General features: G+C 39.1%; 1 protein-coding gene across 2 annotated transcripts in view; it reads left to right on the top strand.

The window, feature by feature from the left end:
• mdn1 (midasin AAA ATPase 1) overlaps positions 1-18,926 on the top strand; it is a 218,421-nt gene that overhangs the window by 186,200 nt on the left and 13,295 nt on the right. For both annotated transcript variants that reach the window (XM_057822299.1, XM_057822300.1), the window contains exons 88-95: positions 2,770-2,917; positions 4,968-5,236; positions 6,801-6,959; positions 11,248-11,349; positions 11,444-11,642; positions 15,151-15,324; positions 15,752-15,897; positions 17,583-17,672. In XM_057822299.1, coding sequence (XP_057678282.1) covers positions 2,770-2,917; positions 4,968-5,236; positions 6,801-6,959; positions 11,248-11,349; positions 11,444-11,642; positions 15,151-15,324; positions 15,752-15,897; positions 17,583-17,672 — 1,287 coding nt within the window. The remainder of the gene's footprint in view (positions 1-2,769; positions 2,918-4,967; positions 5,237-6,800; positions 6,960-11,247; positions 11,350-11,443; positions 11,643-15,150; positions 15,325-15,751; positions 15,898-17,582; positions 17,673-18,926) is intronic.

Below are 18,926 nucleotides of genomic sequence, written 5' to 3' on the forward strand. Positions count from 1 at the left end.
ACATATTGTAGCGTCTAGGACAACGCCAACTCGGTAATGATAATACAGTACACACTCAGCAGGAAAAGCAGTATATCATCTTCAATTAAACCCACCTAGAAACCACAAACTGCATGTAAAAAAATATTTTTGCTATTCTTAGAGTCTAGCTAGAAGTTGCAAGCAATCAGTATTTTCCAACAGTTGCTCATTTGCCAAGCAAAGCAGCTGAAGTGGGCTATTGGCTAAATGCCATTCACCAACTTGCTCTCCTCTAGACTTACTGACCAGTAAATCCAAGTGGCTCTTCCTTAGACTGGCTAGTGTTTTTGGCTATTCTGAAGCTAGTGCTAACACGAATGCTGTGCTAATGCTAGGAGTTACATTTAGCGTCTGATGATTTCTCGGCACTTTGGCTTTTAAAGGCTGAAGCAGTAATTGCATATTCTCTCTTGCCAAGATAAAACAAATCTTACTGCGTTTCCAAACAAGCTGAACTGAGCGCAGCCTAGCTCTAAACACAACCTAAACTCAAATGAGCAACTGTTGGAAAATACTGATTCTAAGAATAGCAAAAATATTTTTTTACATGCAGTTTGTGGCTTCTAGGTGGGTTTTTATACATGCATGTCTGATGAAACTGTTACAGTGACCTTTGTGTGTTCCAATTGTTGCCGCTACTCACACCAGCTGTGATAACACATAATCACTTTTGCCACACACATAGCCACAACAAAATCCACAGCAAACAGATGCAAAAATGTCAGGGACATGACTAAGCCATAACCTTGTACGCCCTGAAATTAATTGAGCTGCTGTACTGGACGCTAAGTTACTAAACTCAGATTGTTGATTGTGTTATTGTACAGTTTTGATGTATGTTCCATGCCTGAATGTGCCTCTTTAGTTGTATGGGTGACGGGAAACTGATAAGCATATGCTTCATCTCGTCCGCCTTTGTCTTCTTCTTCGGTTCCTTCGGGCAAATCATATCACATTTTGTAATTGTCAATGATACTGATGATGATGACAATAAAATTCCATTCCATTGGAAAAAAAGAAAAAGAAAAAAAGAAAAAAAAACTGGTGAGAGTAAGGGAGAGGCGCAGCACATCTCACACGAGTGACATGACCCAAATACGGCTACGATTCAAGCTGACGTATTCCACGTACAGTATGAAAATATCACACATTGTGAACATCTGACAGATAACATCTTGCATGTTTGTCTCGTTGTCGGCTCGTCAGACAAAAACTGACATTTGTTTTGTTATGTTCTGGTCTCACAAGTCACGTGTTTAGGTCTTCATCGTCATGAAAAAATATTTGGTCGACGAAATATTTTCGTTATCATTGTTGCTGAAAAAAACACTGATGGACACTTTTATTTGGATTAAAAGCCTGATCAGATGCTTCATGCACACACCCTATTCTGAATAGTCTATCCTGATACAGCCCAGCCCGAACAAGATATACTGTATATTCTGAACAAGAGGGGTGGTTAATGTCGATTGATAATCCAATCGACGCGTACGAAAAGTCTTTATTCCAAAATTTCAGAATAAAGTTTTTATCTTGCATGTCTGTGACTTCATTATATGCGTTTCTGTTACAGCGATCCCTCGCTATTTCACGCGCCAAACTTCGCGCCCTCAGTCCACCGCAGATTTTTTTTCTTCAATTAAAGGAAAAGCGGCATGGAAAATGAATGAATAAATAAATAAATGCAGTCTTTTATGGAGCTATCCCGATCCAATCAAGTAGTCTCTCACTTTCGCTCCTGTCCCTTGGTCCCTTGTCTTGGTCCTGCAGTGCACTGGAGTTGCTTATTAAAGTTAAAAATGATCGACAGACTGTTAAGGTTTGATCTTGGAAGCCGAAACTTCAACGCGCTGCATGCGTCAACATGCATTTAACTTGTTCGCCTTAACTAGTTAGGAGCTGAACTGTCTGGAGCGTGATGCCTAACAAAAACAGACAAATGGATAGAAATCAACATGGAAAGCTGATCAGGCAACAGGGGCCGTTTACATGGTGACTCTCCGAGACGACGAAAAATTTCATGTTTGCATCTAAATGGTTCCGTCTCTATTCGACCAATGTTGCAATTCCACGTCAAAACGATGTAGTATTCATGTCAGGCCCTAGGGGGCAGTTCAGATTTACAATGCGACAGTGAATGATGCACTTTGACCCCTACAACCTCCTCAGCCCGGAAGACAACATGCCCACCCACCCCAAGCAATGGCAGTTTTCTTTTGCTTCAAAACGCACAAAAGTGGAATCATTCAACATATTTAAATTAAAAATATTATTAAAACATTAAATTAAAGCCGACATTCCGCCATTTGCTGTTTTTAATGTTTAGTAGCACCGCTGCCCACGCCCAATGTGACGTGTGCGAGCGCTGACGTTATCGGCGCGGGAGAGTTCCATTGATATGGATGACGAGCAAGTCCCCGCACTTGAATCCTTTCACTTTGGAGGCAGGATTCCAAGTTTTGCATCTTTGCCTTCTGTCTTCACCCACACCATATGAACACGAGGCCACTCCGCAACACAGTCATTACGTCTTGATGTCGCAGAGCTGCCATGTAAAGTGCCCAATAGTTCGTCAAAGACTGCAAGCTGTTTGTATATTTAAATTGTTCTACATTGTTTTGGAAGATCCCAACTGGGGACTGAAGTTGAGAATTTTAGCAGCTTTAACTATGCGACTGAGCGCTTGTCCCTAGGTTTGACTGCACTCTCTCTTTCAACTAAACAAATACATAAAATACTTTCTCTTAGAGGGAGTTTGACAAGAATGAAGTGGACCCCTATCATGGCCAGCAGGATCAGAGACCTGAACCTGAGGAAATGGCACTTCCTGAGGATCTTAACTTGGACCAGATGGACAAGATGGAAGAAGATGGTGAAGGTGAAGACGAAGGCGAAGGTAATGGTAATGGTGATTGTAGTTGTTGTTGAAGTACACATCTGTTCACTTCCACGTGTCAAATGTTTGAACGATTGATGCTTCATTTCTGAATTTTCTTCTCTCTCTCGCTGGAATTCAATGGTTTTTATTTCTTTGGCTTAATGTGGTTATGGTGGGTTACGGTACAGTATAGTAATAACTCATACACTTCATATAGCATAGTAATTCATATAGTTCACATAACTTTGGGCTGTGAAAAAAAAATACCATTGTTAAAAAAATTAATAAATCAATCAAACATCGTAAGCTGTTACTCATCATGTGACTCATTACTTGAGTATTCTTTTCACCAAATACTTTTTTACGTGAGTACATTTTTGGGAAGACTGCTTGAGTAATATTATTTTGAAGTGATGCGACTCCTGAGTATAATTTTGGGCTACACTACCTACCCACCTCTAACCCATTCCATGTGATTGATGACGACAGACGTCTTAGTCATTTAAACTGGAAAGACTGGCTATGAATGCTAATTTTTCAGTTTCATCGACGGCACTAGACGTCCAATCCATTTTGACTGTTAGGGGGAGAATGAACTTTCATTCATTCGCCCCACCCAGTCAAAATGGATTGGTCAATGCCAGCCAGTGAGTTAACTTATTTGGCCAAAATAAACGACAGATCTAATTGGCATGAATGTGGCCCGCGAATGAACATGAGTTTGATGCCCTTGGTTTATGTCGCAATGTGGTGACATAAAATGGTCGGCGCAGCGGGCTGTCGCAATGAACTCTCAACTATTCAGCCTTTACAGTTCGAGTCAATGCAAAAGTAACACACCATTAGCAAAGCTTCGGCTTCAGTAGTGTGTCTCCGAAAAGTCTTGCAAGTCACGCTACCAACTACTACAGGATGTTACCTCCATGAAATTGACTCCCGCGCAGATGAAAATTTATAGAAAAATTGTCATTTGTTTGTGTTAGGTTTGTGCTTTTGTTTTTGAGATATTAACAATTCTTTTATAGGTCAAACTGAGGTCAACCAGCCCCCAGTTTTGACTAAAAATGGCTAAAATTGGTATCAATCGTTTGGGCTACGCTTGAGCTATGTTTGTGCTGCTATCGTTTTTGAGATATTAATTTCGCGTAATGACGTCAATCGCAGCACCTCCGTCACGGCTGACGAAGTGTACCAACCCTCTCAGTATTACAGAGGGGTGTCCCAACAACTAGCCCAAACAGAGCACAAACGCCTGATGTGTTGACGTGACTCGCGCCCCCCCCCCCCTTTTTTTTTACTGCAAAATGGATCTGAAGGGGTGCCATTCGTTTGTGCTACAGTTGCGCTAGTTGTTGGGACGTCCCTCTGTTATTGAGAGAGTTGGTATGCTTCCTTAGCCGCGATGTAGGTGCTGCGATTGCCATCATCACTCGAAATTACATCTAAAGATCTATAATATGATAGTAGCGCAAATGAACATTTTTACAGCACAAATGTTGCATAAACGAATGGCACCATTTTGGATCCATTTTGCAATAAATGGGGGGCTGCGTAACGTCATCGCTTGAAATTAATATCTCAACATCTAAAAAAAAAAGAAACGATAGCAGCACAAACAAAAATTTTTACAGCACAAACCAGCTCAAACAATTGACACAAATTGTAGCCATTTTTTATCAAAATGGGGTACTGGTTGATCTTTTTTTTTTTAAGCACAAACCTAGCACGAACGAATGACACAATTTTTCTATAAATTTGCATTTGATGGGGGCCAACTTCACAGAGGTCAGGATGTTTCTGCCTTTAGGGACACACAAAGACTAAAACTGCCAATTTGTGCACAGCTTTTGGTTTTTTTTACCACCGATTCGTGCACAGCGTGCACAGCTCAAAATCTATAATATTTTCGAATTCACATTCTCTGCTTAGATATAAAGGTCTCTTGTGTTTATTCAGTCGGGAGAATGCATAACTTATCCATAACCCTGTTTACACTGTCACTTGTAAATAAAATATTTGAGCCAAATGTTCATAACAGTTTTATTTACTGTCTTGGGCATGTTTTCAGAAGAAAATCCATTTGCCATTGACGAGGAAGCCATTGCCACAGATGGGGATGAAGATGGACAGAAAGAGGTACATGAGGAAGAAGGAGCTGAGCCCATGGAGGAAGATCATTCAAACCAAAAAGAAGAGGACAACAAAGAATTGGAGCCTGAAGAGAATGAAACGGAGAAGCGTGGAGATGAAGAACAACCGGCAGACCAGCAAAATGAAGACGCATCAAAAAAAGATCAGGATCTGCCTATTCCACAAGATGAAGGAAGCAATCCTAAGGTGGGAGTAATAACTACTTTGTATGATCACCATATTGCAATTATTTAATCACTTGCGCAATTCGTAAACAAATCATTTACTTTATTTACTTAACCCTATGTGCTACGGTTTGAATCCTTTCAGTATGACAACCTTATTGAAAATAAATAAATATGAAACAACTTCAGTACTTATTCAAATGTAGGGTTGTTCACTTTTGCCATGATGCAAACTGAAATGGAAAAGATATCGCAATCCATTTTTTCCGAACTCAATGCGTATAGTGACATTTCCTATCACAATATATCATCAAACGGTATTTTGTCCATAAATCTACTTATTACTTTACATGATGGAATCTTGTCAAAAGGTATTCAAAAATAAAAATAAAGCCAAAAAATAAACCTGTAACTATTGAAAATTGAAATAAATCAAGTTCTTTGTGATATTCCATTTCTTTTTTTAATTAGCACCTGTATCTACATAGATATGTAAAAATTTAACCTCTAGCGGTGATTTATTAAGAAACAAATGGAAATAAATGTAAAACATGTACTTACATTTACATTTTTGTATAATTATCAAAGAAAATAGAGTACAATATAATTGACATTGATAACCTTACACTTATTTCATTGGCAAAACGTTTTTCTTCTACAAAGTGCCCTACAAACAAAAAATGGTCTTGAATACTGAAGTAATTCGGCTTCCCAGCCAAGCCCCCGGAACAGCAACAGCCGAAACCAGTAGGCGTCCCACTGGCGCAGCCCCAGGAAGTTGACCCGAAAGCCAAACTCCACGCGTTCACTCTGGTGTTAACCCTTTGTACTGACTCCATGTTCCAAAAGTTTAAAGAAGGCTCACTGAAAACAGGTTGCCAATTTATTCGTCGACAGTGATCAAAAAGCAAAGCAAAACAGACGACGGAGAGGCAATGCTGGATCCAGGGTTCGCAAAACAACGGATACATTGGAATGTTCCCGAGAAGTGACAGTTGTTAGCTAAAATGTTCAGTCTTTTGAAAGCTGCGGTGGGGTGGGCCGGGCGGAAGGCGAGCCTGGGTGATGTCTTGGGATAATCCTTTTGTGGCAGGTTTGGGCGGTTGAGTTCGTGGGTCATCTTCCATGGCTGGGTCGTGGTTGCCACAGCAACCGAGGTGGGGGTTCGGCATGCCTTGACGTCTAAGGCGCCGAGCTATCAACTTTTTGCCTTGGTAGGGCAGGGGTGTCCTGACCCCACCGAAGAGATGCTGACATCTTTTCCTTTGCTTATCAGGCGAGGACTGATAAGCTGTTCCACTTTACTGTGTTAAATGGCATGAAGTGAAGTCTGCCTAATCTATGGTTAAATGCTTTACTATAAAGAATGTGTCAGACTATTGCAAACAGTTATACGGTGTCTTCGAGAAAAGTGGCTATCCCCTTCAATACTGTACCAAGACACAGGAGTTCATTTCATTTGACTTCACATTTTTGAGTAACAGTTGCGCATTGCCACTCTCCTGCATGTACTGCTTAATGTCAGAACACAGATTGCACATACGACTGCATTTGATCATCTCCTTGCTCCTCCCTCTATTGGACAGGATGTGGAGGCTGATAGTTTGGATGCTGTCGATGATCAGACAGAGTCAGCTGAGAGAAAGCAACACAACACCGATGGACAAACTGGGGAGCAGAACTTCCAGAGCGACACTGCTGCGGAGCTGGCTGGAGAGGCATCTGAGCGAGACCAAGCAAAAGAGGTGCAGTTTATGTTGAATGTCATTTTAATAGGTCGTCTCAATATTGACATTGGAGAACAAGTCATTTATTCATTGCAAGATGGAACAGTGGTACATATATTTACTTGTTTGACGATTGCATTGGGCTACATACCGGTACGTTTGAAAGTTCTGAAGCAATCTACTCTTTGTGTTTCACAACTACTGTACATAGTGTTTAGAACTGTATACATACGCGTATTGGTAGAGATGGGTAGTAACGCGTTACATTTACTCCATTACATTTATTTGAGTAACTTTTTGAGAGAAACTTCTTAAGTAGCTTTACCTCACCACACTTTTTACCTGAGTAGATTTGAACGCTATTCTTACCCCGCCAAAGTCGTTACATTTTTCCTTTTTAACCTACATTTATTTTTTATTTTTTACAGAGATGTCCATAGTGGCTTTACCAGTTTCACCAATGAGACATCAAAACAATAATCACATGACTCCATTATACCAATCTGATGTCACAATACAGCCACATGCAGTGGTGGAATGTAATGAAGTAAAAGTACTTTGTTACTCAAGTACATTTTTGTGTATCTGTACTTTACTTGAGTACAAATATGAAGTGGTACGTTATACTTCACTACATTTTACAGCTCTGTTAAATGTTACTTTTGTTTGTTTTTCTCTCATTGTGAATTTATTGTTTCAGTTCCATGCCTCCAGCGCAATCAATAAGCCCCGTGTCACTATACCGTCATTGAGCGTTAGAGGGAGCAACACGAGTACAGGCAAGATTAGGCAGGTGAACAAGATATTGACCAATTAAGAAAAAAACTACAGTAACAGCAGTGCGCCTTCAAATGGGTACGGCCCACTCTTTTACAGTAGGTGGGGCTATGCACCTGATAGTTGCTTGCAATCCTCGATGAAGATAAGTTTTGGAGTTTTTTGAGCTTGTTTACCTTCCGTTTACAGCGCAGTCAATTTTATTACTTTTTTCATCCACCACTTGTCACATGACAACACATGAGCTTTCTTTCGGAAGTCCTATGACCACGCCGGCATGTTTCATCACGTGACGTCTTTAAAGCACTGTAAAAATAAGCTATTTGACATAGAGCAGGGCCATCAACATTACTCAAAACTGCAGATTTCAATCTCCCAGTTTTTATTTGGCAAAGAAACAGAGATATGATCGTTTTAATTCTATGGTTGGAAATACGTTTTCTCCACTAAAGGGCACTCATGCTCTTTGATGTTTCATTTCTGTAGATTTTTTTTAATATGTATGTGTGTGTGTGTGTGTGTGTGTGTGTACTGTATATATTTGAGGATTTCATGTATTTTTTTTTGGGGGGGGGGCTAATATGCTCATGTAATATAGGTTATAGTACACTAGAATAATATAATAGTTCATATTGATGACGTGCTGGAAAAAAAAATATACCAACAGATGTTTAGTTGGTAAAATACATCATGTGCATACGACTTGGAGCAGGGTGATTGCTCATGCTACGAAATTTTGTTTGGTGCATGTTGAGATAAATCCCTGTCACTGCTCCAGTCCGAGCCAAAACCCAACCATTGTTCTGATGAACTGGATTCTGGCTCATTGAATTCATGGTCCCCATTATTTGTTCTGAGTGCAAGCTCTACACAGTGCACTGCTTCTCCGAATGTGGTCCAGGCATCCCGATTGTCACTTGGCCTGGACTGTCAAGCCAAGTGAAATGAGGATTTGTTGGTTTGGAAGCAGTGCGGCACTAGTGCAGGGGTTGGGAACCTTTCTGACAGAGAAAGCCATGAACAATACCTATTTTTAAATGTAATTACTTGACTGAGGGGACTGTTGGCAACCCTACCGACACTATACCTTGCAATCACGCTGAACTGAAATAAACTGCTTACGTCCGTTGACTAATACAAAACTGGAGGAAAAAACGGTGCCACATTTATGTCCTTCACTTGCATTGCCTCAATGCAATTTGACATGAGGGTCCGATCGTGAACGGTTTTTGCCGACAGGAGCATGACTTTTATCAGGGTACCCGCGGGTTATTAAAAGTATTAAAAAAGCATTGAATTTAGTTTCCATTATTAAAGGTATTAAAAGTATTAAATTAGCTGTTGTAAGTCTGGAATTTCTTCACCGTGGTCTTAATTTTCAAGAACATCTTAGTGCAACCTAAATTATATCCGTGACGAAGTTTTTTTTTTTTTTTTTTTTTTTTAATCCATAACGAAGATGACTCATAGAATTTTTACGATACACTGCACTACAAATCGAAATGCAACTCGTGCGTGCCAAACCACCACAACCGGCAAAACGGAGAATCCACCCACCTCTGCATCGGGAATGCGTGGAACGAAAACCCTGCAAGCAGAAGTATTGTGGATTCTGAACACCAAAACAGACCACCATTCATATACTTCAAATGAGTCCATTGGTGATCTGTTTAGGATATTACGTCATTTTTGGTCGGCATCGGTTGTCACAATGTTGGTCATATTGCGTTTTGTTCCAGAGGGAGCGTTCCCGATGTCTTAACTGTCTTTTGTAACAAATTTCAGTTTGCAGAAAAAAACGCACATTTTCTTAATGTTTAAATAGTCTACATATTTTTATGATTATAAATGCATTTACACAATGAAATAACGGGGGAAAAGTTTGTTAAACATAATGTTGGTCAAATCGTGTTTTTTTCCGGAGGGAGCATTCCCGACTTCGTAACTGCAGTCAATTTAAGCTCATCAAGACTTTAAGATCGAGGTAAAATCGGGCCTAAAAAATTCAGCCCGACCCGAACTGGTCCGCGGGAAAAGCCCGACCCGCGTTTTGTGTGATAACATTTGTAACGATGTCTGCATAAAAGCCTGTCTTTTGTAACGAATTCTCAGTTGGCAGGGAAAAAAAACGCACATTTTCTTAATGTTTAAATAGACTACATATTTTTATGATCATTATAAATTTATTTACACAACGAAATAACGCTGGAAAAGTTTGTTAAATATAAATAAACAGGTACGGTTTTGCGGACTCGCAGAGGGGAAGATTAAAAAGGGCGTATAGGCACGCTCTGGCTCTGCAATGACCATACAGCGCCTTCTTTTTTTTTAATCCAAATTATTTATTTTATAAGAAGTATTCCTTAGTTTATCATTCATACATCGTTAATATACAACGTTACAACCCGCTGGGAAAACCCATTGGCAGTGTATCAAATACGTGTTCTCCCCACTCTATAGTTATTTCAAAAAGTTAGCGAGAAAGAACCCTGGCCCGGCCCGACGTAATAATTGACATTTTAATTTTGGTCATGTTTTCAGTTTAATTTAGCTGTTTCCAGCTCGCTATGTTTATAATTGCGATGTTTGTTTACCGCTTTTCGTCTTACCGCGAAGAGGGAGGAAGTTACATCGGCTGCCGCTATGATATTTAAGTCATCAGCCATCTGCTGTGACCCGGGAATTTAACGCCTGCTTTCGCACACACTGCTTCCCATGTCAGTCGACACGGGAAATTGTTTTCACACACACAACTGCTGCACGGTTAAGTCCCGCGATATTCCCGTTGTTTTGGAGTATGTGATAGGGGCTTAAGTTACATCCAGATACTTTAGGTTGCAGTTTATGGGTCATGCGAAGGCAGTGGACCTGCTTAAACATTTAGGTTTGCCTTTCAAATGAATGTGAATTTCACCGTTTTAACTCAAGAGTTAGCCATGTTTACTGGGGCCTTAGCAGGTGCACTAGCGGCTAGCCTGTTAAAGAAGATGGCTGGTCTGAGTCCTGTCCTCCTCCTCTTTTTGTCCATAATTATTGTGTGCGTGTGTGGGTTTGAAAAAATTCTGACAGATTATATTATTTTTTATTATATTATATTGTATTTTAAATAAATTTGCATTCTTTTGTCAAACACACTTAGTAATTGAGGTTAAATTTGATGTTCAGTTCTTTATTTAATATGATTCTATATGATCTAAATAATGGGTGCAAGAAAAGTATTAATTTTCAGTTGAAATGGCATTAACAAAGGTCTTAAAAGTCTTGAATTGATCAATTCTGGGGGGACCCTGTTTATCTGTTTTATTATTTTGTCTTTATTCGAAAAGATAAAAAAGTTCATGCCATTTCCTTAGTTTTTACCGACACAAGTAGCAACAGCTTTTGAGCTTGTGATCACATTTGAGTGCCATAAAACCGTTTGGCAGCTTGAACCAATTTACGTATTATAGGCACACCACAGTTTACTATCAAGCAATTCCTGGGAACTGCAGAATTCAGCATATGCAACGCTGCATAATTATTTTGACAGGAACAAGGGAATGGAGCAGCAGATGCTAATGAATCAGCAGGTCATCAGTCACAGCTGACTGCAAGGATATCTTCACAGACACTGACACAGAACAACACTCAGGTACAATAACTAACATATTCTTGATTTCTTTTGCATGCTAAAGTGGTTTCTTTCATTGTCTTTTTACAATTGTCTCAAATTGTGTGTGTTACAGAGCTTTAAAAGAAAACCTGGACAATCAGACAATGAACGCTCGACAGGTGACTACAATGAGCTTATAAACAAGCGTCTTCGTACATTGGAGAAGTCTCACGACCACACACAAGACGGCAAACAACGTGAAACCCCACAAAAGTCCGACCTGTACGAGCACATCAGTGAAGGGGACATGGCCTACGATAGTCAAACATACGGTCAGTTGGGCTGCAACTCACAATTACTTTCATAATCGAATAATCGGATGTTTAATTAAACGATTAATCAGATAAATGTCACTTATTTGCAATTACCATCACAATTTAACTTGAAGTTGTTTCAGGCATGTTGGAAATAACAATGGAGACAAAATGGATGACTATTTCCTTCAAAAATATTTTATTAAAGCTTCCTGATCTAACTGTGGTCTACAACTGTACTGTTTCAAGAAGATAAGTTTTTCTGAGTAAAAAAACATAAAATGAATTTCTCAGTATACATTTCAGATAAAAGTCCTGTTGACATTTTATTATCTTGTGGGCAAAGCACTGATATAAATTGTGTCAATGATTGATTTATATTCTTTAAAACAACTAAACAACAAAATGGAAATAGGAGGAGGCAGACTGTAACTAAGCAGTTTTCTTCATCAAATAGTTCATAAATACTGTACAATCCAATTTCAAAGCACTTTCTCTGGTATGACAATTGAGTTTGAATGGGAGTTTGTGTTGAAAGGAAACAAAACTGTTATAGGAATGGGTTTACAACCCCTAGCAAAAAGTATGGAATCACCAATCTCTGACGAGCACACACTCAGACATTTTATCATGTAGAGCAAACTCCGATAAAAAGCTTGAAAAAATAATGAATTAGTTCAAAAGTGCAACTCTTTAGCATTCAGAAACACTAAAAGAAATGAATAAAAACCATTGTGGTGGTCAGTAAATGTGACTTTTATAGAGCAAGTACAGGGAAATATACACTCACCGGCCACTTTATTAGGTACACCTGTCCAACTGCTCCTTAACACTTAATTTCTAATCAGCCAATCAAATGGCGGCAACTCAGTGCATTTAGGCATGTAGACATGGTTTAAGACAATCTCCTGCAGTCCAAACTGAGCATCAGTATGGGGAAGAAAGGTGATTTGAGTGACTTTGAACATGGCATGGTTGTTGGTGCCAGAAGGGCTGGTCTGAGTATTTCAGAAACTGCTGATCTACTGGGATTTTCACGCACAACCATCTCTAGGGTTTACAGAGAATGGTCCAAAAAAGAAAAAATATCCAGTGAGCGGCAGTTCTATGGGCGGAAATGCCTTGTTGATGCCAGAGGTCAGAGGAGAATGGCCAGACTGGTTCGAGCTGATAGAAAGGCAACAGTGACTCAAATAACCACCCGTTACAACCAAGGTAGGCAGAAGAGCATCTCTGAACGCACAGTAAGTCGAACTTTGAGGCAGATGGGCTACAGCAGCAGAAGACCACGCCGGGTGCCACTCCTTTCAGCTAAGAACAGGAAACTGAAGCTACAATTTGCACAAGCTCATCGAAATTGGACAAGAGAAGATTGGAAAAACGTTGCCTGGTCTGATGAGTCTCCATTTCTGCTGCGACATTCGGATGGTAGGGTCAGAATTTGGCGTCAACAACATGAAAGCATGGCTCCATCCTGCCTTGTATCAACGGTTCAGGCTGGTGGTGGTTGTGTAATAGTGTGGGGAATATTTTCTAGGCACTCTTTGGGCCCCTTGGTACCAATTGAGCATCGTTGGAACGCCACAGCCTACCAGAGTATTGTTGCTGACCATGTCCATCCCTTTATGACCACAATGTATCCAACTTCTGATGGCTACGTTCAGCAGGATAATGCGACATGTCATAAAGCTGGAATCATCTCAGATTGGTTTCTTGAACATGACAATGAGTTCACTGTACTCAAATGGCCTCCACAGTCACCAGATCTCAATCCAATAGAGCATCTTTGGGATGTGGTGGAATGGGAGATTCGCATCATGGACGTGCAGCCGACAAATCTGCACCAACTGTGTGATGCCATCATGTCAATATGGACGAAACTCTCTGAGGAATGCTTCCAGCACCTTGTTGAATCTATGCCACCAAGAATTGAGGCAGTTCTGAAGGCAAAAGGGGGTCCAACCCATTACTAGCATGGTATACCTAATAAAGTGGCTGGTGAGTGTATATGGAATCACTCCATTCTGAGGAAAAAAATATGGAATCATGAGAAACAAACAAAGAAATAACAATCAAAACACATATCTAGTATTTAGTAGAACCACCTCTGGCTTTTATGACAGCTTGCAGTCTCTGAGGCATGGACTTGATGAGTATTCTTCATCAACTGCCAACTCTCTATGATTGCAGTTGCCAGATCATTCTTGCAGGTCGGAGCCTTGCTGTGGACCATTTTTTTCCATTTCCACCACAGGTTTTCGATAGGATTGAGATCTGGGCTATTTGCAGGCCATGACATTGACTGGAAAGCTGTCTAAAATTGCAATGTAAACTTCATCACCTTGTCAAGAGTCAAGAATATGCATTGGACAAGGTGATGATGCTGGAACTTTTGTTTGGTGCTGTTCCACTGAGATTTTCAAAGATGACAGCCTGAAGAAAACATCAAAATTCTGTCAGTCCTCGATGAAATGGGGCTGGATGTCAGGCAAAGGCACTGGGGAGAAGGCTGTAGTTAAATCTTCAATAAATGCACAGGTTTACATTGAAATTTTAGACAACTTTCTTATCCCTTCAATTGAAAATATGTTTGTCATTTTCCAAGATGACAATGCATCATGCCACAGAGCTAAAGCTGTTAAAGCATTCCTTGGAGAAAGACTCATCCAGTCAATGTCATGGCCTGCAATTAGCAGGTCAGCAGTAGTGATGCACGATAATGCATTTTTCAACCAACACCGATAACCACTAACTCCCTCCACCTTCCAGCAGATAACCAATAATGTGAAGCCGATAATTCAATCAAAAGATATACTGTATATACAATTTTAAATTATACACAAGAACAAATGTTACTGTGCAAAAATAGAATTTATTGCTACTTTTTCCTCATCAAATGTGACCAAATGGTACATTTTATAATCTAAACAATGTATATTAATTAATATTAATAAATGCCTTTAGGAGGGGTTGGGCGCCGGCGCAGAATTGGACAAAATTGCGTTGAATGCGCATATTTTGAGGCCTAATCAAGTATATAATTATCGGATTGCATTACCAGTTGATTTTTTTTTTTCAATCTGGATTATCAGTGTGATGTCATAATTGCCAATATCGGCCGATATAATAGTGCATCTTTAGTCAGTAGTCGAGTCAAGTTTGTTTATACAACCCTAAATCATTAAAAGACCCTAAAGGTCACAGATGACAACAAAATGTAAAAGACATAATGATGGGTCAATTAAATAAGTAAATATTGGGAGTTCCGTATTTTCTGGACGAGAGGTTGCTCTGTAGTGTAAGCTATACTAGTCAGACTCAAAAGACAAAGAAAAAAAATTGTCGTGTGTCACATTTTGGTGGGGAAATGGATGTCGTCCACCAAGTACCTAAACATAGTCACTAATATTACTTTGGCAACAAAAGAACAGTTGAATAGTGGCAAAATATAGCGTTGAAACCACCTCCATGGGCTACCACTTCCTCTACCACTGCATAAATATGTATTTTTTTTAAATGTGCCTAGATGTTGCCAGTGCCGATCAGGAGACAGCAGAGGCTCATAGGATCAAGGATGAAAATCAGGATATAGAGGACCTTTCAATGGAGACGGAGCATCAAGTTGAGGACTTAAAAGCTGCTGAGGTCCAGGAGCTAAAACATGAGCAGCTAGAAGCAATGAAGGCCTTGCAGCAGCCAGGTGTTTACTTGATGTTCATGATTTGCCTTAGACACACATTATTGAACATGTTTTTTTTTTGTTTTCTAACATTGTTCTGAAAAACTGTGCTGCTTCCAATTTTTGCATTTATCGTGCCAGTCACTTTCTCACTGCCACCCAAATAACTTTTCATCAGACATACATGTTTTGTTCTAGTTGTCCGTATGTCGGATACCTTGATTCCACTTTTGCATGAGACAGGCTATGTTTTAAGAAAGGAGAGATGAGTCAAAACCAGTTTAACAATAAATGTGGAGGGGTATTTGTTTAACCTTGTCTTGAAATATCCTCCTTCAGCACTTAAATACTCCTCAAAGCTTTTCAGAACACTATGGCTTAAATACATTAATTGTCTCCCTATTTTGGTCCCACTATGTATAACCAAAGTCTTTTTATTTGGATACAGAGAATATGGAGCTACATCTGCAGGGGAAGGAAAATGAAGAGAACAAATGGAAGGACAGTTGGCACCCTAGAGATGAAGAGGATGCCAAAAAAAACTCAGAATCCACCTTTCACACCCTTCCTGAGCTGTTAATAGACTCGATGCAGGTACATGAGAGTTGCTGTTTATTGGCACACTTAATGAAAAAAAAAAGGAACACTGTCAGAGGTGGGTAGAGTAGCCAACAATTTTACTCAAGTAAGTCTAGCTTTACTCCAAAATACTATCACTCAAATAAATACCCAAAAATTTAAAGTACAAGTATTCGGTGAAATGAATCCTTGTCATCCATATGAACTGTTATTATTGGAATGTACTATAACCTATTATATGACGATATTAGGTCCCTCTCCAAAACACACAGAAAAATCATCGAATTCCAACGAGAAAAATCTATAGAAATTTGAAATCACCCGTTCAAACAGTATGAGGGCGCTCTGGTGGAGAAAAAAATATTTCCTACCATGAAATTGAAGCTATCATAACTCCGGTTTTCCGCAGTCGATCGCTGCCACATAAAGAAGGTATTACTTAACCTAAAAATGAAACTACATGTTAACTTACATAGTCCGTCACCACAAGAGTATTACATTGCTTTAATTAGTTTTTTTTTCATCTTCTCCCTTATTTTCATCTCTAAAGTGTATCAGTGGGTTGAGCAATTGTGGAAAATATCTAAATCGGGATTATTTAAACATTTTACCTTGTTACAGTTAATACTAGTATATAATCATCTAAAAAAATGTCTGCAAAGGCTGCATTTAAAAATATTTTTAAATAAAGTAGAAAATAAATCAGTACATTAGAATGTATAAATGCACTAATAGGTATTGGGTTTCATGTTGCGTAAGGTCACAACATACTCTACCCTTCTTTCCAATACAAAAAGAAAAGCAACAGCTTTTTGACTTTCAACTGTACTTTCCTGTAAAACACAGAATGGGACCTCTCTCTCTAAGCAGCTTCTTGGTCACGTTTTGCCGGTTCTATAGTTTCCAGCAGAGTTCACGACATTTCTCACAGTTAAATTAACATTAACAGTTGAAACATACAGGAGGACACTTCTCTCTAAGCAGCTCCCTACTCGAGTTTTGCAGGTTAGCATAATATTAAACTGTGTGAACTTGCGAACTCTGATGCAGGTCGGACATTCAGTAGCAAAATTAGTGGCCTGGACCGGCACGTTCAGCAAGAGAAAGGTGGTAAATGTCAGTCTGAACATAATGAAAATAATTCACTCATTAATGGTAGGATCAAATCTATCCTTACACCATATGGGAAGACGATCTAAATTACCTATATAACTGAACTCATAATACAAATAAGGTTGCTTAAAAGTTGGTGGGTACAATTTCAGCATCCTCAAAAGTTGGCAGTGTTATGTCCCTACCGTCCCTATGCAAACCTAAGCCCTCGATGGGACTGTATTGTTACATCTGATTGCTATAATAGTTATGTGATTATCCTTGCAACGTCTGATTGGCGAAACTGGTAGAGCCAGTTTCTAATATGTAGAATAAAAAGTAAAAATGTCACGGAAATTATCGGAGTAAGAGTTGTTTCTTTTTTACTAATTTACTCAAGCACAAGTAAAAAGTATGATGTGGTAAAACTACTCTTAGATGTACATTTTTCCCCAAATTTTACTCAAGTAAATGTAATTGAGGAAATGTAACGTGTTACTACCCACCTCTGATGTGCGGCTTTATTTACCCATCTGCCCCATCCTTATGTGTTCCAAAGAGGTTTTGTTAAGACTCTGTGTGTGTGCGTGCATCTCCATTTTCCCCAGAAGCTTGAGAAGGACCCCGAGAACATCAGAAGGGAGATGGAGGCGCAGTTATCATTGTGTCACCAACTGACTCCAGGAACACCCGAGGAGGTGTGTATCAATGTCTTCATAATGGATTATTCGAGAAACAATTTTTTATATTGGCCAGTGTGTACAACAGAAGTTACTAGCGTTGTCCGTTAATAACTTTTTAATCAATATCCTGATGGTGTCCAACTCAAAATATCTGATACCGATTTCAACCGATATATGCAGTGTTATTGCTAATTGTATTGTGATGCCCCACTAGATACTTTAATCATGATAAATGTAACAACTCAAGTTATCGAAAAGAAATGTCCCATATAAATAATATAACATGAAATGGGCCAAAATGTCTATCATTAAATAAAAGGACTCTTTCACAATTAAATCACGTTTACAGTAGTTACAACAAAGGGCCACGAGGGGGCGAACAAAGCATTACAAATATAGTCAGGCAATCGTAGGTCATGCCAATGCAATGACAATTCCCAAGATGCATTTTGCTGGCTTTTTGCATAGATTTTTATTATTGTATTACTTTTTTGATTTTACTAGTGACTAGTTCTTCTAGTAACACAGTATTTATATATAATGAGTTTATAATTCATTATTTTGCAATCGTTTTTTATGTTCAATTACCTTTTGCACAATGAATGCAAATGGTCTGAATCCTACTGTTGTAATACCAATGGATCAATAAGCACAATTGCTGAGGTAAGTTGTGAAAGCAAAACATTTAGGAAGGCAATATGCATATTGGATCAAATCTGACGATGAATTCCTGATGCTGATATTATTGTGATCAATTCAAAATACTTGTATCGGCTGACATGATTGGTGGCCTGACAATATCGTATAACTCTAGAAGTAAACCAAAGATTCCACAATGTTGGGCATACATGCCACTGTGGTCACATTTATACTGATGTTTTGTAATACTAAACAACAATAGTTCTCACACACACGGGCCCATATTTTAAACATACGAGAAATCTGTATACATTTAGAAATATTTCTTCAGACAAACCTTTCTCCTGTAGCCTCAGGGCAGAGTAATGTCATGCACACTGTGATAGCTTACATCTTGAACACTGTATTTTTTGGACTAAAAGTCAAAAAAGTCTTTTTCACAGTTTGGCTGGGGGTGCGACTTATACTCTGGAGCGACTTATGTGTGAAATTATTAACACATTATTATATCATTTCACATTTTATTTTGGTGTTTTGGAGTGACTCTGATGGTTTGGTAAACTTGTTAGCATGTTCTTTATGCTTTAGTTATCTGAATAACTCTTAATAGCTATGTTAGTTAACATACGG

The sequence above is a fragment of the Corythoichthys intestinalis genome, chromosome 19 (genome assembly GCF_030265065.1).
Source record: "Corythoichthys intestinalis isolate RoL2023-P3 chromosome 19, ASM3026506v1, whole genome shotgun sequence".
Lineage (NCBI taxonomy): Eukaryota > Metazoa > Chordata > Actinopteri > Syngnathiformes > Syngnathidae > Corythoichthys > Corythoichthys intestinalis.